Below are 21,539 nucleotides of genomic sequence, written 5' to 3'. Positions count from 1 at the left end.
GCCTCCTGGACAAGCCGGACGTGGCTTCAGGGAAGTCCCCGGGGGCTGCAGAGGGCAAGAAACGCCCCCAAAGGGCCAACTACAAGTTCGGACATGATCTGTCTCTGACTTCCAGAGGGCATCTAGGAGGGCGGGGAGGCCATTTCGGCGCCCCCCCCGCCAGGCTTCAGGAAAGTCTTTGGGGAGAGGAAGTCCATGCGTTTTGTCTGTCTGTCTGTGTTTGTGTGTGTGTGTGTGTGTGTGCGTCGCATGCGCAGTTGGGTAGGGAATGGAGTGGACACGTGGGGGACCAATGGGAATTCTCCCTTCTGCAGCATCATCGGTCTCCGGGCAGAGTTTTCCTTGATTTCACCAATCAGAAATCAGAGTTTAGAAAGGAGGGAAGGGAGCTATTTTCAGTACATTTAAAGACATTAAAAAACACTGCGCTGCACTTTGAAACTTGTGCGCGGTGTTTCTTTGTTACCTGCGCAGCCACTCAAGCGCGCAGCTTAGAGGGAACGCTGCCCCTCCCCCATGAAGGGTGCTGATGCCAGGCACCACTTGTGATGTACGTCCCCTTGCCACTGCCAAAACAACCTGCGGGATGCTAAAGTGGAGACAATCGCCCTGGATGCAAATCTGGCTGCTGCTAGGGTGGCGTCCGAAGAGAATTGGATGGCTGCCATCAGTTTGTTGATGTCTTGGTGAGCCCTGACATCCCCTATTGGGATCCGCTGCTAGAGATCCTGTAGCCATAGTAGTGAAGACCAATTGAAGAAGGAGGCAGTGGTGGCTACCTTTACTGCCCAGACCGCAGCCTGATGGCTCCTCTGCAAGGTGAGGTCTGCCTTCTTGTACTCCGGTTTCAGAGTGTCCTCTGGTTCTCCGGGGAGGTTTGTAGGCATATGCAGCGCAGTGACTAGTGCATTGATGGTGGACTGCGACATGTGTCCACCTTAAAAAAGGCTTTATCTGTGAAGGTTGCCATCGGCCCGGAGGTGGGAGATGCCCATTGCCTTCTTATCAGGTCAAGGAAGGACTTGGGTGTGGGCACCGTGTCAGCCTCCACGATCTGCTCCTCGACTATGGTCTCAGCCGAGAAGCCTTGAGGTTGCACTGGTGGTTTTGAAGGTCTGTTGCCAAGTTTAGCTACCGTCTTTGCTTTGAATAGCAAGGACTTTTATAGGGAGGGCTGGAACAGTCTGGAGCAGGAGGACTTTGAGGAAGGGAGGCCCTTGTCCTCGGAGAGTCTATCCTCTCTGAGCTCCCCTTCTTCAGATTCCACATCGCTGTCTTCCTGGGAGAACATTGGGGAGTCAGCGGGGTCTTCCCCTTGGGCCTCCAGCCCCTCAGGAACCATGGGTAAGGGGGCCACATGATGCTGCATCTGGGGCTGTTGGAAAGCAGCAGCCATGCACTGCTGAAACGCCCTCATCATTATGTCCTGGAAATTAGGTACCCCTGGATGGGTACTCCGGCTCCCATACCCACAGGTGTGGGAGGGAGGGGTTGTAGTGAAGGGCCTATGGTGCATGGAGGGGATTGCCATCGCTGCAGAGTGCCCCAGACCCCCAAGGTGTCAAAGGGAATCCTCACTTGAAGGGAAGGATCCTCTTCCATAGCTCTGCTGGGGGAGGAATGCCCCAGTGGCCTCTCATCTGATCCCAGCCCCTGCGGGGTCTTTCTGCTGTTGGCCTTGTGGCATATTCGCTCTAAAGCTTTATGCCTCTGCTTCTCATATTTGGAGCCCGGTTTGATAAGTTTGGGACCAGCACTCGGCTCCTTAGGTGCCTTGGGGGCAAGGTGCCTGGTCTTTCTTTTAGACTTGCCGCCCCCTCCCATAGCAGTACCTTCGCTAGCTGGAGCTGGTGAGAGCTCCTCCGCTCCTCTGGTGAGACTGGCTGTAGGCGTGAGGACCTGGCTCCTGCTGGTGTCCTCTGTGTTCATGGCAGTCGCCATCTTGGATCATGTGTTCAAAATGGTGGCTCACGCCAAAATCCAAAGCTCTGTTCCTCTGGTGTGGTTGAACAGCGGCTTGTGCCCTTGGGCTTCTGCGCATCTTCTCTGCAGGTGGAGATCTCTCTCTTTCTCCCCCCGCCTTTGGCGCTCGTTCTCCAGCTCCACCGGCCCCCTCCGGTGTCTTAGGATAAGCATGGGTGCTCTGCGACGTTCCAATGCCGCTGTTTGTTGCTCGACTCTTGAGGGGAGTGGTGGAGTGCTCCGGCGCTGTTTCAGGTTTTTTCCCCTTGCCGCTCTGTTTAAAGGAGCGGCGAGCCAGCGCCTCATGAGGCTTCTTTCTCCTTCTCACGGGGTTTAAAAGGCTGAGAGTGGCCACAGGATTATTCCTAGTGGCCAAATCTGTTCACTGCCTTTCCAGCTAGTGGCGATAGGCGCTACTCCCGCTGGCGGTTTTGCTGTCCGCCAAAGTACTCACGCTTCAGAGGAATAGCAAGTTTGCGCTTTAAATTAGTTTTTCTTTCTTTCTTTAGAATTTTTCAAAGAAATCAGTATGACACAGCCGTTGTGGGACTGAGTCGATAACTGGGTATTACCTGGTGATGAGGCCGTGGTCTAAAGAGCTTATTGGACTCAGTCCAATCAACGAGGACAAAGTTAACCCATCCTGGATACTCCTCCCCTCACTATGGAGAAAAACAAGCCATGCAGTCTTCACATTCTCAGGTAAAAAATAAACTAGCAGCATGTATGGGTATTCAACAAGAGAAAGAAGTACAGTACATGTAAACATCTGTCAGGATCAAGGTTCTGGTTAAGAATTAATTAAGAACATAATCTTCAGTTCTCAAATTTAAGTTTGAAATTGATTACTGTATTTTTCGGAGTATAAGACACACCTCCCCCCCAAAAGAGCATGGAAATGTTGGTGTGTCTTATACACTGAATACACTTATACACTGAATAAAGCCATTTTGGGCCCCCGAAGCCCTGTCCCTACATCCCATTTTTGCTAAAAACAGGAGAAAAATGGGCCATTTTGCTCAAAAATTGGGGCGTTTTTGTCTTCCCCTTACCCTGCTGAAGCCTGCAGAGTGCTCCTGGGGGCTGGGGAGGACAAAACCTTTTTTTTTCTTACTTACCTCTTTGAAATCTTGCTGCGTCTTATAGTCCAAAAAATACTTCCAAAGTACTTCTAAAGCAATAACCTGTAAATCTCTCTAAACTCCCTAAATTGAGAAAAGAGTTATTAATCATATGATGGTGACTTTGGTAATTGTAAACTCAAGTTTTAAAAAATACCAGCAGGCCATACAAAACTACTTGGCAGGCTGCATGTTGTGCAAGCCTGCTCTAGATTATTGGTTGTACTATTCATTTAATTTCTTCAAGTCAGCTGAATTTTTTTTTCATTTCAATATCTCAATCTTAAAGAACTATAAGCTTTTTGCATTTTCTTTTCTCTTATGAAAATAAGCATGGAACTTGAGCTGGTATCTGAACTTGAAGTAGAGAACTGTGTCCTGCATATCCTGGTGCCTCTGAATTGGTGTTGACTACTGGAGACTGCCTGGATTAGTTCCTGTGGTTTTCTTGGCAAGATTTCAGAAGTGAATTGCAGTTGCCTCCTTCCTAGGCTGGCCCAAGGTCATTTGGCTGGCTTTATGCCTAAAATGGGACCTAATAATGCCAGTGTTCAATACGTATAATAAACAACATCCATTAAGAAAGGGTTAATGGAAAAAAAGGCTTCCTTTTGTCAACAGTCAGCAGTACAGAAATAGTGTAAATAAATAAAAAACCATAGAGAAGAATAGTACTAACATTACAAACACAACACAAATATTTTTAATATACATCACAACAATCATGATTTAAGTATCTATTTTGTAATAATCTAGTGTCTTAATTAAACAAGCTAAATATCATATGGCCCCAAACTGCATTTGATAGGCTGATGAACTACTGTTACCAGTAACATCAATTATATCATCAATTTAGAACAGAAGGGCAAAATTGCTTAGATGAGAGCTAGGTCCTTATTTGACTATATCCAGTAAGTATTTGTCAAGTGTCCACAGATCCTGAAAAATACTGTATGAATATGAATTGTCACTATCTATTTTTTCAGAACCCTGTTTGCTGGATGGAAATTAGTTTTAAAATAAATGCAACAAGGAACAAGTGAATTATGTATTCCTATTCCAGTATTTGTGTTGTGTGCATATTTTCACCTGTCTGAAAAAGAGGGCATACAATGTTATCAGAGAACAACAAGAAAAATCTGGTGGACAGTTGACTTCCTATCCAAGAGGCCCGATAAATTTGTGGCAGGTGGGTTTAGGTTTACAGAGATTTTTGAAGTCATAAATATTGTTGCTGGCCGTTCCTGCAAAGGCTGCTGAAGCAAAGTTAATGAAGGCCGGCTACTGACTTTTTATTATTGATTGGGAAGGGATTCTTAAATTTGACATGAGACAAACTTATTTTCCTAACTCCTGTTTCGGAGAGCGAATCGCCAAGTAGCCCCACGCTCACTTTCCTAAGTCCGAAACAGCAACCCTACTGCGGCACGCCAACATGATAGGTCCCTCATCTTCGACAGGTATCCCCTATCATGCAGACTGGACTCTTCCTACTCGGCCGGCTGCTTTTAATCTTTGCCTTGCTATACACGTATCCGTCGACTGGTCAGCAGCCCCGCCGCCTCCCGCCTCCCTTTCTCATTCATGCCTTCACCTCCGCCCCCGTCCCTCCCCGCGTCCTTCCCGCCGCTCGCCGGTCTCTCGCTCTGTCTGGCAGCCCCCACCTTTTCCCTGCTCGCTCCGTCTGGCAGACCCCCCGCTCCATTCCGCACGCTGGCGCTTCTCGCGAGATCTGGGGGATGCCGACGTTACTGCTGCTGCCGCCGCCACCGCTGCCGCCTTGGAGTGGGAGACACTGTCGGCGGGGGGGGGTGGGGAGCCAGTGACGTCGGGAGTTTTCCTCAAAGTCAATAACGAACCTGGCGAAGGAGGCGGCAGGAATCGAGCCGAGCGCTGGGGCCCGGGCCGCTCCGGGTGTATTCAGTTGGGGAAGAGCTGCCGCCGCTCCTAACTCCCTGGATGCTGCGGCCGAGCTGCCCGGGCGGGCGCCTCCCTAAATAGCGGGACAGCCACTATCGATGTAGCCGCCGCCCCGCCTGCATCTGTCAGAGTGGCGCCAGCTGGAGTGGAAACCTTCGCAAACCCAACACCAAGGTAGACCGCCGTAGCCGTGAAGGACTCACCCCCGGCAGGGGGGACAAGGGAGGAGAGATCGTGGGCGCCCCCCTGCCCGGAGACCCGCTTCCAAGCCAACGGCCGGCACCAGCCACCCTCGCCTTTTGCTGCAGGTAGGCAGGCTCGCGACCGCGCTGACAGGCGGCGGGGGGGATTTTGGAGGTTGGCTGGCTGGGCGCTGGTAGCTCTGGGGGCACGTGAGGCGAGGGTGGGGGGCAGGCGACTGCTCCGGCTCCTTCTTCCAGCTCCCTGTGACCCACCGCGGCGTCCCCCCCCCCGCGCCGCCATCCTAAACGCGCCTAGTGACAGGGAGAGGGAGGCGGCGGCGGCTGCCTCGTTTTCGCAGCTCCTCCTCTTCCTCCTCCTCCTCCACTTCGAACCAGCGCATGCAGCAGCTGAGACTTAAAACACAAGTCCTCTTCTGGTGTGTATGTCCGGTTGGCGGGGCCTGCCGGGCTTCTGTAGAGGCAGGAGGGTTATGTAACATTAATATACCCCGTGTGTGGAGGGGGGAGAAAGGAGGGAGAAGGTGTGCGCTTGGCCACGAGGCGCATCATAACAACACTCGCGCGCGCAGCCCACCTCGGTTATTTGTACGGACTGCTTGTAGCTGAAAGGCCGCTGAAATGGATGGCGCATTACAGTTACACGTTTCGCTTCTCTCATATGCCCAGCCTCCCTCCCTCAGAAAACACTCTTTGGTCGCTGTGTTTCCTCTTAGATGTTCTTATCTCTCCTTACATTCTGTTCTAAGGCGTAAATGAATGTAAAATGCACTTAATGAAGGATCCTTTCCGCTTTCTTCCTGTTAGAAACAAATCTGCGTTCTAATAATAGAGACAAGCAAAAAGATAGCCTGCTCTTTTCTTGCAGAAGTCCACTGATGCAAGTAAACAAAGCTGGCTTGTTTACATCACGTCTGCTGGACAGCCATGGTTACTGCTTTGCATATAGAGGCATCGATGTACCTTGTGGCATGTCTGATAACTGCTTTCCTTCAGTTTATGCAGCACACGATTCAAAGAAATTAGTACAGTCTGAAAATTTCAGTGCAGTCTTTTCCAGTATTGTATATGGGATTTTCTTTTCAGTTAGTCAGTTACTACAGTTAAAACAGCATAGTATTCTTTTCAAATAGTTTAGTGTTTCTTTCACAGAAGTTTAATTTTATTATTATTTATACATTATAAATGATGTACTTATAATGTTGACATATAGGATTGATGAGATAGCATCAAAATTTTTGTTGCCTCTGCTTAAAAGTTCTGCTTTAAAAAAAACTATTCAAAATCATACAATCATATAAGTTATGAAGTAGGCAAACATTATTTATATTTCACAAAGCTATATAATTTGTACACACAGGAGTAAACAAAATAACAATCTGAGGACTAAATTAAATTTGCAAATTACTACTAGAAGTAAACAGAATGCTTTATGAACTTTTAATATAGAATAGTCTCTTTGTTTCCCTAGTAGGAATTAACATATAAATGAGCTACAATTTCAGCTTTACATTTTTAGTAAATATTTTCCAGATGCATTTCTTCTGTCTTTCCCTCCTTTGTTTGCTTGTAGAAAGTTTATTCTCTTGGATGAATCAATTTTGCTCTAAAAATCCTAACTGAAGTTCTCATTATATTTTTATTTACTTTCAATGGAGGGCTTTAAATTGATCCCAGTATCTTTCATTGCATTGATCACTTATTTGTATTTGTTAACTGGACAAGTTAAACATGTTTGTTCAGAAAAGGAATGTGCATAATTTATAACAATATCAGAAATTCTGCTTTTCTATATTTGGTTAATGAATTTGTTTTGGATTTGTTTTCACAAAGATCTTTCTCTTGTTTTGCAGTTATTTTGAATGTTTGTTTTACATTATTTAATTTTGTAGAAATTATTCTAGAAGCTGCTATTATATAGTATTTACGGTGCATTTCAAATAAAATTTGATTTTTCATGGATTATCACTGATTTTCCTAGCTTGCAAATAAGACATGCTTTGAATTGGAATCTAATATATTGTTTTATCTGTTTTTAATTTAAAGAATACCACTTAAGCATACTATTTTATCTTTTCATATAAACAGCTCATTGGGAGTAGGAGGTAGGAGATAAGTTCTTCTTCAAAGAGATTTATTTCCATCTAAAAATACATGTGATTAATGTCTTAACATGTTATTCTGGATAGAATCCTTGTGTTTCTATTGAAGGAACTGGATGTATAAATACAAAGGGGAGAGACAATTTGTCCTTGTAGCCACTGCACATTCTGTAAACCTACTACTGTATGATATATTGAGGAGGAACCCTGAATAAACTTTGAGAAGTATGGAAAAAGAGAAACCTCATTGTATGAATAGATGTTTACATATGCATATTTGGCTTCAGTCATTTTTTCTACCTGAAAGTAGTAATTATGCAAATGGCAGTCTAAATTTTTGAAAATGGTTTGCCAATTCAGGTCAGTTTGTACTATAAATTGTGATGAAAATACCATATAACAAACTTTGTAAAATGGTCTAACTATAAAATGAGTAGATATACCGTAGATATATAAATTTAAAGCTATAATGGCAGTTGGGGCAGTGACTATTGCTCCCAACTCAATTCACTCCCAATTTAGCCCATTGTCTACTTTTGTTTACTTATATTCATGTCCTAGTGAAATAAATGGAATTTACTACAGAAAAGTCTGATTAAACTTACAGTAGATGGCAGCACCTAACAGCTCTTGGTTGATCTTGAAAAGCTGAGTAGGGTCAAACTAGGTTGGTAGTAGGATGCAACACCATTGGGAAATCTCAGGATATAGCAAAGACTAGTATATTGAAAAAGTCCCATTAGAAAGCAGGGACAAACTGCTTTCATACTGTTGCACTATACTACATTGACACATGCAAATAATTATATTAGGTGTTCAATTTGAGCCAGACTTTTTCAAAGATAATTATTTTTCAAAGTCTGATTAAATTTGGACTGAAGGCTTTTAAGAACAGGAAAATTTTTTTAGTCTGCAGTGCAGTAGGATTTAGAATTAAGTGGCATAGTTAAAAATAAAGAATTAAAGTTTGGCTATTTTTTCTTTTTAAATGGAGACCCCAAAATCATCTCTATAACTTATTTAGGAAAATAAAGCTGTTTTATCCAAAAGTTATGCTGGAAGCTATTTCTGTAGAATTTGTTAAGGCTTACTACTAAGTGTTATGATCTATAGTTAACAGATCAGAAAACTATAGTTCTTGAAAGCGCTATAGTATACTAATGTGCTTGAAAGTTGGGAAATACTTTGAATCACCCTGTTTATTACAAAATACTGAATATTGTGTACATTTTGTCCATTGCCACAGTATGATAGTGAAAATCTGGGGAAAGATTGAATATATATGAATAATGACTAATTGAGCAAATTCTTAAATGGTTTAATTTCTATTTTGAATAAGAATGAACTATTCTTTTTTAAAGTATATTTTCTACTAAGCATTTTAAAACAGGATTTCAGAATTGCTTTTTTCTCACATTACACGCTTCTTCAAAACAGTACTAAAACAGTACAGAAAACAATACATATTAATTAGCTTGGGCTGATTTTATTAATTTAAGAAATTGTGGAGAAATCTTTTCTGTGATCATGAAGACCAAGTACATATCATAAAAATCAGTTACATGCTTATAAAGCCTCTTACACTACATTTGAACATGGCTTGCTTATGAATCGGATTGTGATAAAAAAGTATCAACAGCATCCTAATTTTTGTTGTGCAATGTTTCAGTAAAATTGGGTTTCTTAGAAATTTGCCTGACAGATTTAAGAAAGTTTTCCAACTAAAGCAGATCACATATAAGGTGATAATGTCACTTTTGATATTGATGCTTATATATATATATATATCAGTAAAAATGTGAATAAACAGCTTGTAAATTATGTGTTGCAAGTTGTATAGGATTTCTTGGTGCCCTGATTCTGAAAGAAATAGATACTTTAGGAAATAGTTTCATTTTGTCATGTTTTGTTATGTTTCCCTTGTCTTCTAAAGATACTCATTCAGGCCTTTAGTATATAAATATTAAAATATCATCTTGAAGTTAACAGCCACAGCTATATTATCAAAATGTTGAATTTTATAAATTCTATTTTTAAATTGGAAGCTTTAAAAAGAGGAAGGATAAATGGTTTTATCTCATGGTTATAATGGAAAACATGTTTTCTGCCCTGAGCATAAACTGTTATAGAGATGCACATTATACCAATTTAGGGCATAATTACTGATGTAGAAAGAGATGCTGAGTAGATGAAACAATTGCTGTTTCATGTAGAAAGTATTATGTCCATTTCTTCTAATATATATTTCTTAAAATCATATTGTTTACAAACATGTTGTTTACAAACTTTATTTGCAAGAGTTTCCTGCTCCTTTCACAGGAATTGATGCAGAATGCTATAGAGAAAAAGAGAAGGCAAACAAAAAATAGAAAATGTTCTCCTATGAATATGAATCTTAGACTTACAATAAAAGAATTAGAACCCAATCTTTATGTTTTGAATGCACTTTATTGGGTGAGTGCCTATTGTAGAGATTACATGTAATTCCCTTAGATATCTCTGAGATGCTTAATGATCTCAAAATCTTTTTTTTATAGTTTTTTTCAGATTGCTTAGTATTTTGTTTTGATTTTTCATCTCTGCTCAATTGGGATCCAGAATTAATTATGTTTCTTCATTGCTGTAGTGTCAGTTCTTTTGTTTATCAGACATAACTAGAATTAAAGGAAATAACCAAAACAGAATATTGTTTTGGATTATGGAAATTACTATAAGGCAGTAAATGTAAATGTCACAGAAAATGTGGCATTTGTGATTATTTGATTATCAGGTTAATCAAAGAATGACCAGAATTATTTTTATAATTAAACCAGATTGGTCTAATGGTTAAGGTACCAAGCTAGAAACTAGGATACCATGAGTTCAAGTACCATTTTAGCCATGAAAGCCAGCTGGGTGACTTTGGGCCACTCTCATTTGTTGAGAAAATAGAAGAAAAATGTTGGATATATTTGCCATCTTGAATTATTTGTAAAAATAATAAAACTAAGATACAAATGAATGATAAAATATAATAAATACTTGTAAGAGAGAGAAGCATCAATACGCTTCATTTGTATTTGATAACAATCAATGGGAAATGCTTCACTGGGGCAATAGGTAAGTATATCAAGTATACTTTTGGCATTTCCATGGAGGAGCTCAATAATTTCTATGTGTTGGAGCAGAATGTATAAGCTGCTGCTTAGATTAATGTTTTTATTCTGGGCAATAGAAGGCAGGCTGATTGTCTGAAGGACCTTCATTCTCCATTCACTGATCGTTTTTCTGCATCATGGTAGACTTTCTAAATTGCTGCTTGGTTTAAAACAAATATATGAATGACAGATGCTGATTTGTTTTCAACCTTCTCTTGGTCTTTTCTTGCCTTTGCAATATTGCAAAGGAAATATTGAGATAATGTAGCACATGTCTTGTGACTGTATTTATCCTTGAAGATGTTTAGGTTTAGAATTCTTTCTGCAGCATTGTTTTCCAGACTTAGGTCTGAAGGAAAACAAATAGATGTAACGGGAAATTTCACTATGCAACCAACATTTACATGCATTTACAATAGTAAGAGTGTCCTGTGGTCACATGGTCATTATTTGCAAGTTTAATAGCCAACTTCTGACAAGCAAAATCAATGACTCCAAGTGATATGCTAATTTTATAAGTGCAGCAAGTCATATGATGCATATGATGCATACTGTATTGGTTAGCAACCAAGTTGCTGGTCATCTATGGTTGTTAAGTAAGGACTACCTGTAGTCATGTGACTCACCTGTTCAATACCTTCCTATTAGATTTCTTTCTTGCTTCAATAATATCATTAACTTCCCGAGACCCATAGCTGTAATAATTTCTTTCATGACTTGTAATGTTTGGTTAGTGTGCTGTTCATTACCAATGAACTTTGTGAGCATGTACTTTTGAAATAAATTAGAAAGGGAAATTCTAAAGCAGTGTGGAAATAAGATTTTATATTCATGTTGTGTATTTCATTTTAATTTTGGTCACCCCTAAACTTTGGCATTCTGGCAGTAAATTCAGCAAATTATGTTGTTAAAAGAGATAAAGATTGGAGAGAAGAGCTGAAGAGTTTAGTGTCAGCTCCTAATTCTCCTCCCACCCCTGGGTCTGTTTCTCCCAGCTTTTTTATTTATTTATGGGAGAAATATGGATTTCTGAGAGAGAGGGGGAGTTTAGCAAGGGAAAGGTTTTGGGAAGTTTGTCCTGAAACTACTGCCTTTGCATGCAGGTGGCTTTCTTCCCCAAAGCCTAGCAAGAACCAGGAGAGGTTTGCAGTCTCCCAATTGCTAGCTGATGGAGACATAGGCTCAGCCCACAAAAGTGGCTTCATCAGCCAAGCACAGAGACATATTTATCCAGCATTGGAATATGGTGCTAGGACTTAATCTAGGGCAGTGATGGGCAACCTTTTTGGCGTGGTGTGTCAAAAATCGGCAAAAAATCGAGCATAACTCGCGTTGTGTGTCACTTCGACAAAAACATAATTTTGCGCAATTTATAGTTTAAACTACAAAAATATATAATTGCAATATAATTGTATTTAATAAACCAAAAACAAATTATTTAACATAGCTGCTTAGTAACTTCTTTGTTCATCAGTCGATTTCGTATGTTGCCCTTGATATTATTATCAGTATCACTTACCAACGGTCCTGCTTAGCAACCAAAATGTTGGCTCAGAAACTCTGGCATTGAAGCGTGCAAGTCTTAAAGCTGTCAAGTTACAAGAACCTTGCACCCCTAACCCTTTAGGAAAAAAACCCCAGGGGTCTTCAAACCTGACAGCTTTAAGCCTTGTGGACTTCAACTCTTCAACTAAAAGAGAGACTGATAAATATTAAAAAAAATAAAACCAAAAAGCAGCTACTGCAGTGGCTTAGAATTTTACTCAATTACTGTTGAGCCCATGGAAAGTTCTGCAGCCCCAGGAGCAAAGGAAGGGGGACGGAGAGAGAGAGATTGGCTGTTTGGGGTGCTTGAAACCACCTGGCCCTCCCCAAAGGAAACCCTCATTTGCAGGATGAGCCTCGACTGGCTCTGCCCAGCGGGGTTACCCCAAGCGCCATTGGGCAGCGACGGATGCTTATCCTTTTTCCTTCGGCTGCTTCAGCTGGGACTTCAGACACCCCAAGGGAGGGACTTTATCGGGCCTCCCCCTCCCCACCCTTTGAATGACGGTGTGATATGGCTCCTCCATCCCTGCTCTTTAACCCAGCCAGAATTACAGGAGGGCTGCCCCCGTTCTGCTTTCCGGGGTGGATCTTAGCCGAGGGACACCAAGACCCCAGAATGGGTGGGGGGTGGGGGAAGAGCTTCTTGACGGAGGCCACGATCGACTTTTGGAAGTTGTGTTTTCGTAAAATAAGATTAACCTTTGGATGTGTTTGTTCCGCTCGGCCAGCGGCGTTTTCTCCCACTTAATCCCGGCGGATCCTGATATCTGAGCTGGAAAACTGCAACCCCCCGGAAATGATGACGCCCCGCTGAGTAGCTGGGACTTGCAGAAAAAGGCTGCAGAGAGAGAAGCGTTCGATCCGTAATCCGTCTGTGGGGGGCGCTGGGGACAGGCCGGGCCCCTTCTTCCCACCTCTATCCCCCCCCCCACTCTTGAGGGACAAGCCCTTTCCCCTGTCCCAACGGTGGAATTTGAGGCTACCTCTGCTTTCCCTCTCCCTCCCTCAGTTGTGCAGCAGCGGCAGCGGCAGCTCTCAGCCTGGGCGGCAGCGTCACGCAGGCTGTGGAAGGAGGAGGAGGAGGAGGAGGGAACCAACCAAAGAGAGGCTTTTACCGAGTCTGCGCCCCACAGCCAGGACCGTCCTGGCGCCTCAAGCCGCATTTCTTCCTGCAAAGCCCTTCTGGCGTCAAGCGGAACTCTCGGGATGCCCGAAGGGCTTTGCAGGAAGAAACGCGGCTTGAGGCGCAAGGACGATCCTGGCTGTGGGGCGCAGACCCGGTAAAAGCCTCTCTTTGGTTGGTTCCCTCCTCCTCCTCCTCCTCCTTCCACAGCCTGTGTGACGCTGCCGCCCAGGCTGAGAGCTGCCGCTGAAACAAGTTTGGGGAGCATGTGCGTGTCACCCGAAATGGCTACGCGTGTCAGCACTGACACGCATGTCATAGGTTCGCCATCACTGATCTAGGGGGTTCTTCCCCCCTGCTAAGCTGTTTTTGCAAAGGTTGAACTGCTTATCTGCTTCCTTAAGGATCCAGCTGCCTCCCAGGGCCTCCTGATCCACGAGGTATCCCATGCTTGCTAATGACCTGTGCATTCTTTTAACAGTAGCATCAGGGAGAGCAGGGGTAGGGGTCTTTAAACAAGGCTACCTCATTTAATGGTTGTCACCATTGTACCCATAATGGGCAGGCCCCATTATGGTCATAGGTTGAGGACTACCGGTATTAACTTTTTCTTTTTGGTTCAGATGGTAGCCTCTTGAAGGTGCAAGCAATAGAGCAGGTGGAGAAGGTTTACATTGGACTGCTGGATAGTTGCTAGTAGTTGGATTTGGAATCAGATGACAATAGTAGCAGGAGGGTGGTGGTCTTGAGTGAGGAATTACTTGCATCCTGTAGCTACCACTGAACTGACCATATGAAACAGTGGCCATCTTATTAAATTCGTCTACCACTTTGGACCTTGGTATTTAGCTGGGGTTTTCCTGCAAAAACCTGACAACAGTAAGGTGTTGAATTGGGGATTTTTTGTTAGGGAATTTTTGATGGGGGGCTGTTGCTGGATGCAACAATCTTTTTCTGAATGAGAGTGACAAATATTGAACCTTGGTTATCCTTACTTTGTATTTGATTTTGATTTTTCCATTCTTATTGCATCTGCAGAGAGGTGGCCAGTGACACTAGTCAAGATGACCCAATTCTTCCTGGATAAGAAGGGTCAGAGATAACACAGGATTGTGAACGAGAGAGCCTTGGAGGAAGCAGATTATGGAATTGCCCTTGAAAAGTATTTAGCAATAACAATGGTCCAGAATACACAGATGTGACAACAATTTGGACTGTTTCGTGATTTGTGGATATAACATCTCTGTTTTGCAGATTGCACTGGCTCCTAGTAGGCTTCTAGGAAAATTTCACAGCTGGTTATAATCTATAAAATCCTACATGGCACAGATTAGATTACCTACAGAAACTTCTGTCTTCAGTTGTCTCTGCCCAACTCACCGATAAAAGATGGCATGCTCGCTTTTCTATTAAATGGTATCATTTTGTGGGAATTAAGAATTATCCCTTCCCTATGAAAATGTTGACCTTTTGTAAAGCGTTAAAAGGCCCTGATGTTCCCATAGGGTTTTGGACTGGGTTTAAGCAACGCCCATTTTCTAATTGTTACTGTCTCAGTGCTTCAAGATAAAATAGTTTTTTGACCCAGGCAAGTGTTATTGTAAGGTTTTTATAATTGATTTTAAAAATTGTGTTATTATTTCTGTTTTTAATTCTACTGGTATGTGTTGTCCAAAATGAGATAATTTTAAAATTTTTTGAAGGACTTTTTAATATGATAAAAATAACTGTTTTGCCTTTAATGCAGTTCTGAACTTCAAAATATATTTGGAATGTTAAGCATTTTGAAATATTTTATCATTAATTGCAATCTCCAAAATAACTTGCTTTCTAGTTTGTTTTCTTAATATACAGTATTCATATTATGCATTTGGGATGAAAATTCATAGTTTAATTAGGAGATGGATTTAATTAGGAGGAACCTTGATGGTGCAGTAGTTGGAATGCAATATTGCAGGCAAACTCTGTCTATAACCTGGAGTTTGATTCTGTTGGGGCTCAAGGTTGACCCAGCTTTCCATCCTTCTGAGGTTGGTAAAATGAGGACCCAGCTTGTTGAGGGCAATATGCTGACATTGTAAACTGCCGAGAGGATTCTGTAAAGCATTATGGGGTAGTATATAAGCCTAAATGATATTGCAATTTCTATTGTTAAATGATCACCAGAAAGAATTTTGTAATATTAAGGTATGGAGAAAACTGTGATGAAAAAACAATGATGGAATATATAGTGTGACTCCTGGCCTTTGAATCTACATTGCATTGTCAGAATCCAGAACATCAGCAATGGTTTATGCTGTAGTATTCTGATACCTATATTTTTCTATCCCCCTTCCCCTGTAGATACTCATGCTTCCTAACAGTGGAACTAATTGCCTAATGAGATATTCAGTACCTATTACCAAATCAAGACTGATCTATCTTTCATTTGTTTTTAAAATCAAATTCTTGTATTAAACTTGTAACATTTTTATATTGAGTCCACTAGGTTGTATAGCTTCCAAGTATAGCATCCAAGTGTATAATTCAGTGGTTTGATATAAATACAGGTAGTCTTCGATTTATGAATGTAATTAAGACTGAGAATTATGGTTATAAGTTGTGGCGGTTGCAAAATGGGTCATCATATGACAGGCCCCAATTTTACGACCGTTTTTGCAGCAATTGGTAAGCGAATGCAGTAAGCAAGTGTTTCAGCTGTTAAATGACCCATTATTTACTATGGCCTGGTTTTTTTGGAGAGAAGAATTAAATGCTGGTTTCTGGCAAAATGCTAATAAATTGGGATCACATGATCACAGGGTGCTGCAAAAAGCTGTAAATGCAGACTGTTTGCTGGGGATCCAAAATGTAATCACATATTCACAGAGTGGTGCAGCGTTAAAACTTCAAAACCAAATTGTGAATCTCTTTTTGTCTACCGTAACTTTGAATGATCACTAAGCAACTTGTCATAAATTGAGGGCTACCTTTATTGTGTTTCTTTGGCTTATTTTATGATGGGAATGAGAACATCGATCAGCATTGTATGTTTGTTGTTTTGGGGAGTAAGAAAAGATTGTTTCCAAATGACTTTACTGATTTTGGGGAATCATTTCATAGCTGATGTCTTTGGAATAAAAGTTATCCAGATTGGAATAAAACACATCCAAATAACATGATTTAGCACTACTCATTGGGCATCATAAGAGGTTTTTATATTAGTCAGACTGATGAAGAAATAATTTCTTGCATTTCTGAATGGAGAGTTTAATTTCTTCAGTTAACTGAGTGACAAGCAAGTTTTGAAGAGTTAGGCAACTTCTTGACAATCTTGACAAGTTCCCAGCAAGATTTCTAGTGACCAAGTGATCACTGTAAGAGCAAAGCACTTTTGGGTCCTTTTTTTGGCTGGAAGTGTGCTGGTCTCAGGAAAATAAATTGTTCCCTATTTCTCATCTGAGATCTTAAAAAAATAGTACAAATTCTCCTGTTGAAATTTAGCGCAAAAATAAGATAATTTCAATGGTGTGGTTTCAGGCAGTTTTGCAGGAGGTTGGGATTTTTAAGAGAGGTTTGCAGATCTCCCATATCTAAAACCATTCTTGCTGGATGTTTTTTTCTTAAAGGGAAATTTAAAGTAACATATAATAGTCCTCAGCTTATAACCACAATTAGGACTGGAACTTTTATTGGTAACCAGTTTGGCTGTTAAATGAGTTGCCTCCAATTTTATGACCCTTGTTGTTTCATCTGTTAAGCAAATCACTTTGGTCATTAAGCAGTCATGAAGTTTTAAGTTAATCTGGTTTTCCCCATTCAGTGTTTGTCAGATGCCCCCTGGGAAGATTGCAAATGGTGATCATGTGACCCTGTGAATAATTGTAAATACATGTGTTGCCAAGTGTCTGAACTTTGAACACATGATTATGGAATGTTGCAATTGTTGTAGACATGTACCATAGTTATTTTGCGATGACTATTTGTAAGTCACTTTTTTCAGCATCTTCAAACAGTCACTAAACAAATGCTCACCAATATCCATCACAGTGATGTTGAAATATTGAAAGAGGCAACTTATTAAAAGTATATGTATTAGGAACCATAGTTTATTGATGAAATGGATGACAAAACTAATGATTTTTATTTTGGCCAGGCAAATTTTATTCACACCATGCTATCCTGATGCTAGATAATTTTTTGTGTTATTATTGTTGTTATTGCTATGTGTTAAGTGGTATCTATGAATTTGCCAGGCGCAAAGGATTAGGATGCTTTAAGCTGCAGTTCAAAAGATTTATTGTTCATATTTATACTCAAGACTCTAGCCAACTATAGTTCAGTACTAAATTGGTGCCAGTTAAGGGTCAATGGAATTCAAGAGAGGCTGGGCTTGGACCTTTTGTGGCAACATAAAGACTCTGGCTCATCATACAATTAACCTGCTCCGTAGCTCTGCTTGCTCCTCTACATCATTTCACATTTTTAATAAACTATTCTATGTATATTTTTTGGGAAAATTGCCACATTGGGAGGGCCTTTGTACATCTTCGTGTTGTGCACCAATTGCCTTCTTTCCTGGATCAGGCGGCTCTGCTCACAGTCATTTATGACCTCCAAATTGGACTACTGTAATGTAATGTACATGAGGGTACCCTTGAAGAATATCTGGAATCTTCAACTGCTGCAGAATGCAGTGTCACAGGCAGTTTATATTTACTTATAGAAACCTCTGCTCCACAAGCTGTTTGACTGCCAATCTGCCTTTGGGTCCAATTCAAGATGCTGGTTTTAACGTTTAAAGTCCTTCATGAAATAGGACCTGATATCTGAGAAACTGCCTTTAGATCAGCGGTCCCCAACATTTCTGGCATAACCACCCGGGCATTGGGGGGGGGGGAATAGTTCCCTGTGAGTGGAAGGCAGGTGTGTATGAGTGTGCACAGCTCCATTTGTGTGAGAAGCGGGAAAGGGAGTTTTGCTGCAAGCACAAGTGGCCACTGCTTGCTTGAGGGGAGCTTCAAACGCAAGTGCAAGCGCCCCCCCTCCCATTTGCATGGCCAGGTTCTACACATGCCTGATGGTTGGGGACCCCTCCTTTAGGTGATTACATCAGCCAATCCCATTCAATCTGAGAAGACATACTACCAATACTATCTTCTAGGGTGTTACATTTGATGGGTACCAGGAGGCAGGCCTTTGTTGTATGACATTTGCCTTAAGGAACGTTCTTTTCAAGCCCCTGAAGTCATGTTAACTCCATCTCTGCTATTTTGGAAGTTTCATAAGACTTTGTTATATTATCAAGCTTGGGAGTCTCAGCAAGCTGAAAACTTTTTTAGACAACTTCTCCATGATTGATATTTTGATCATTTTGTGTGGTTTGCATAATTTAAAGTTTTTATAGTATTTTCTTTTTAAATCTTTAAAAATATTTTTATGGTCGCTTTATATAGCTGTGATTTTATTGGATTGCTGTATGCTGTCTAGAATCATTTTTAGTGAGATGAGCAGCTGTATAAGTGTGATAAATAAATAGGTTGAGTATTAAGCACTGGGACATCAGAAGAGTTAATTTTTGTTTATTTACACTTTCAGGCTGCTTTAAAATATTGGAAAGTCAGAAGAATAAAGGAACTCTAAAAGTAATACTGCAAAATATTCTTTAATCTGAAGGCTCAGTAGAGCCATCATGAGCGATGTTACAATTGTGAAAGAAGGCTGGGTTCAAAAAAGAGGTAAGTATTAATTGAAATATATATAATAGAAAAAATTTAAATATCAATTATTCTCATAATTGAGTATATATTCTCACTACATACAGGGTAGTGTATTATATATTATACCTTAGATTCTTTAATGTTATATAATGTGTTAATATAAATAGTCAACTGACTATTTAGAATCATCATTTTTGATAAGCCCATTAATATGTAGACCAGTATGTAGATTGCTGCTAGTATAAGTGATATAAAAATTATGAACCAGCGATTTCAAATTTGAAATAAATTAGAATATAAGAAAAAATGTTTATAGAGAATGGAGAAGAATCCATAATATACATTTTATAATTATTGTAAAGGTTATTTTATTTATCCCTTGATTAAATACCTTGTCTATTATTAATTTCTGCAGATTAGGCATTTGACTTCAACAAATAAACTATAGGCTAGAGTGGCATATAATATATAGGTTTAATGCTTTTTATATAATTCATGTATCTTGATAATATCAAAATAGTATGAAGAGTTATGTTATGTTAAAACAAAAGAGTTATGTTAATTCCTATTAATCAATTTCTTATAGAGTTAACCAATGATGTTTTTTGTCTAGTTTTTAAAATGATTTTAGTAATAGTGACAGAACCAAATATTATAATTATACCATAGCTATAATTATAATTATGTAATACATAAAATACATGGAGAATTTCCAGATTCAAATTTATCTTAAATCACCCTTAGAAGACATTAGAGAAATGAAAAGATAAAAAGTATTAGTTTTAATTTTGATATTAAGAAAAGGAAGTAAAAGTTTAAATCTGGAATTCATCTATGCCCCAGATATGACTAATGAAAGATTCTATGAAAAATTCTAATAGAAATTGTAGATGGGAATACATGAATGAAATGCTAGATCTGAATTTAGATAAATTCACTTCTCAAAGAGAAAAATGGAGGAAAAAATCCCAAAACGGTTTTTCAATACATGGACACTCTTGCTTTGATGAATGCTTGGGAGACTACAAATCCTGAATAAAGGTTCTTTTCTGTAAGACATAGTAGATATTCAATAATCGATATCTGCTAGGTTTTTAAGACTCTCACATCATTTATTAAGGAACTGGAAATTCTGTCCATGACATATGTGGACCAAATCCAATTTTGAAAAGAAAAATTGCTTTTCAAATAGAGGGTGAATAACAGTCTGTAAAGAAGTCATATCCCAGAAATATAAAAAACAAAATGTTTCTTCAACATAAATACAACATCAAGAATATCAGAGACTAGGAAGATCAGGAATATTGGAGATATGTAATAGTGATATCAGAGTAATTCTTATAATGTTTGCATCGCAATTGGATGGGGGGGGGGAGAAGAATTAGAAAATTTCACAAAACTAATCTAAAACCAGTATTGGGAGAACTAAATAGAGTTAAACAACAATTAATGGAAATAGAAGAGCTCCAAATATATATATATATATATATCAAACATACTCATCATAAGAATGCAAAATAACTGAGGATTATTAAGGAGCATTTTAGTTTGTTTTGGGGGAAAATGGATACAGCGTCACAACTGAGATCCACACCCAATAGCCAGTGCTGGATGCTGAATTTTCTCCAGATAAAGGAGGAAGCATGAAATCTATCCCTCTGATATTCAGATGGCTATTTCCCATGAGTTAACAGCAAAAATGGAAGTTTCTCCATGGAGGTGGAGCTAGCATCCAGACATGGGTTGACCTTTGTCTGGATGGTATCTCCACCTCCTGAGAAAAGGCGTCTCAGGTGAGAACCAATACCCTTTTTGTCGTTTACTTACTAGTTGATTGGCTGGAAGGAGTAGGGAATCTATCTAGGTTCACTGCTATGATACAGCCAATGTGGACACAACCACATTTGAATATGATTATTTTTAGCCTGAGAGAGACTTGTTTTACAACAGATAAATATTTCTCTTGGTGGTTTTCCTTTTTTGGATGGGATAATTTAAAAAAAGAATTAAAGACTTAAATATGTGGATTAGTTGGTGAAAAGTTCAATAAGGAATGACAAGAAAGTTAAAAACTGATGAAGGGGAAGTTTACTTTACAAAAAGATTAATTTTTTAATGAAGCTATATTACAAAAATCCTAACTGAATTAATACTCAAACTTTCCATGGGAACACATTTGCTATATATTAAACATTGTTGATAATTGAGTTGATTTACAAAATAAAAAATTGAAGTAACCCGAGTAGATTGAATATTTGGTTGTAACCATGGAAACACAGATGTGCATGCCTGCAATTACAGTTTTAAAAACTAGAGAAAGTTTGTGTTTATCTTCAATTTAACAGTTTGGTTTCAAATAATGATGTATAAGGCAGGAAGAATAGAGTGTAGAAGAGGTTCCTTAGAACAATTGTTAGGGAAGGAAGATAAAGTGATAAAGCAATTTCTTTAAGCTTACCACACATAGTATTTGATGAATTGGGATCTAAATTGACTCAGTCACTTGAAAACCTATTCAGTCTTTGAAAAAACAAAACAAATGGAAGGCTTGATAAAATGAAAGGTGGAAAATTCTGTCAAACAAATGTCTGGAGATATAAAGTAAGTTAAGGATAAGATAGACATTTTAAAAAGTAAATGGAGAATTGGAGAGAAAAATGAATAGTGTGGCTGCGAACTCAAAAGGAATTCAGTTTGAGATTTAAAGCTATCCTATGGAATTCAGAT

General features: G+C 40.0%; 1 protein-coding gene across 1 annotated transcript in view; it reads left to right on the top strand.

Annotated features, from left to right (window-relative positions):
* The first annotated feature begins 4,751 nt into the window (after nucleotides 1-4,751).
* The window catches only part of AKT3 (AKT serine/threonine kinase 3), a 169,983-nt gene continuing 153,195 nt past the window's right edge, over nucleotides 4,752-21,539 (top strand). The window contains exons 1-2 of the mRNA XM_032215221.1: nucleotides 4,752-5,311; nucleotides 18,691-18,830. Coding sequence (XP_032071112.1) covers nucleotides 18,785-18,830 — 46 coding nt within the window. The 5' untranslated portion in view covers nucleotides 4,752-5,311; nucleotides 18,691-18,784. The remainder of the gene's footprint in view (nucleotides 5,312-18,690; nucleotides 18,831-21,539) is intronic.

This window comes from Thamnophis elegans, chromosome 4, assembly GCF_009769535.1.
Source record: "Thamnophis elegans isolate rThaEle1 chromosome 4, rThaEle1.pri, whole genome shotgun sequence".
NCBI classification, from domain to species: domain Eukaryota; kingdom Metazoa; phylum Chordata; class Lepidosauria; order Squamata; family Colubridae; genus Thamnophis; species Thamnophis elegans.
The sequence above is the reverse complement of the archived record's forward strand: the minus strand, read 5'-3'. Positions and strand labels throughout refer to the sequence as shown.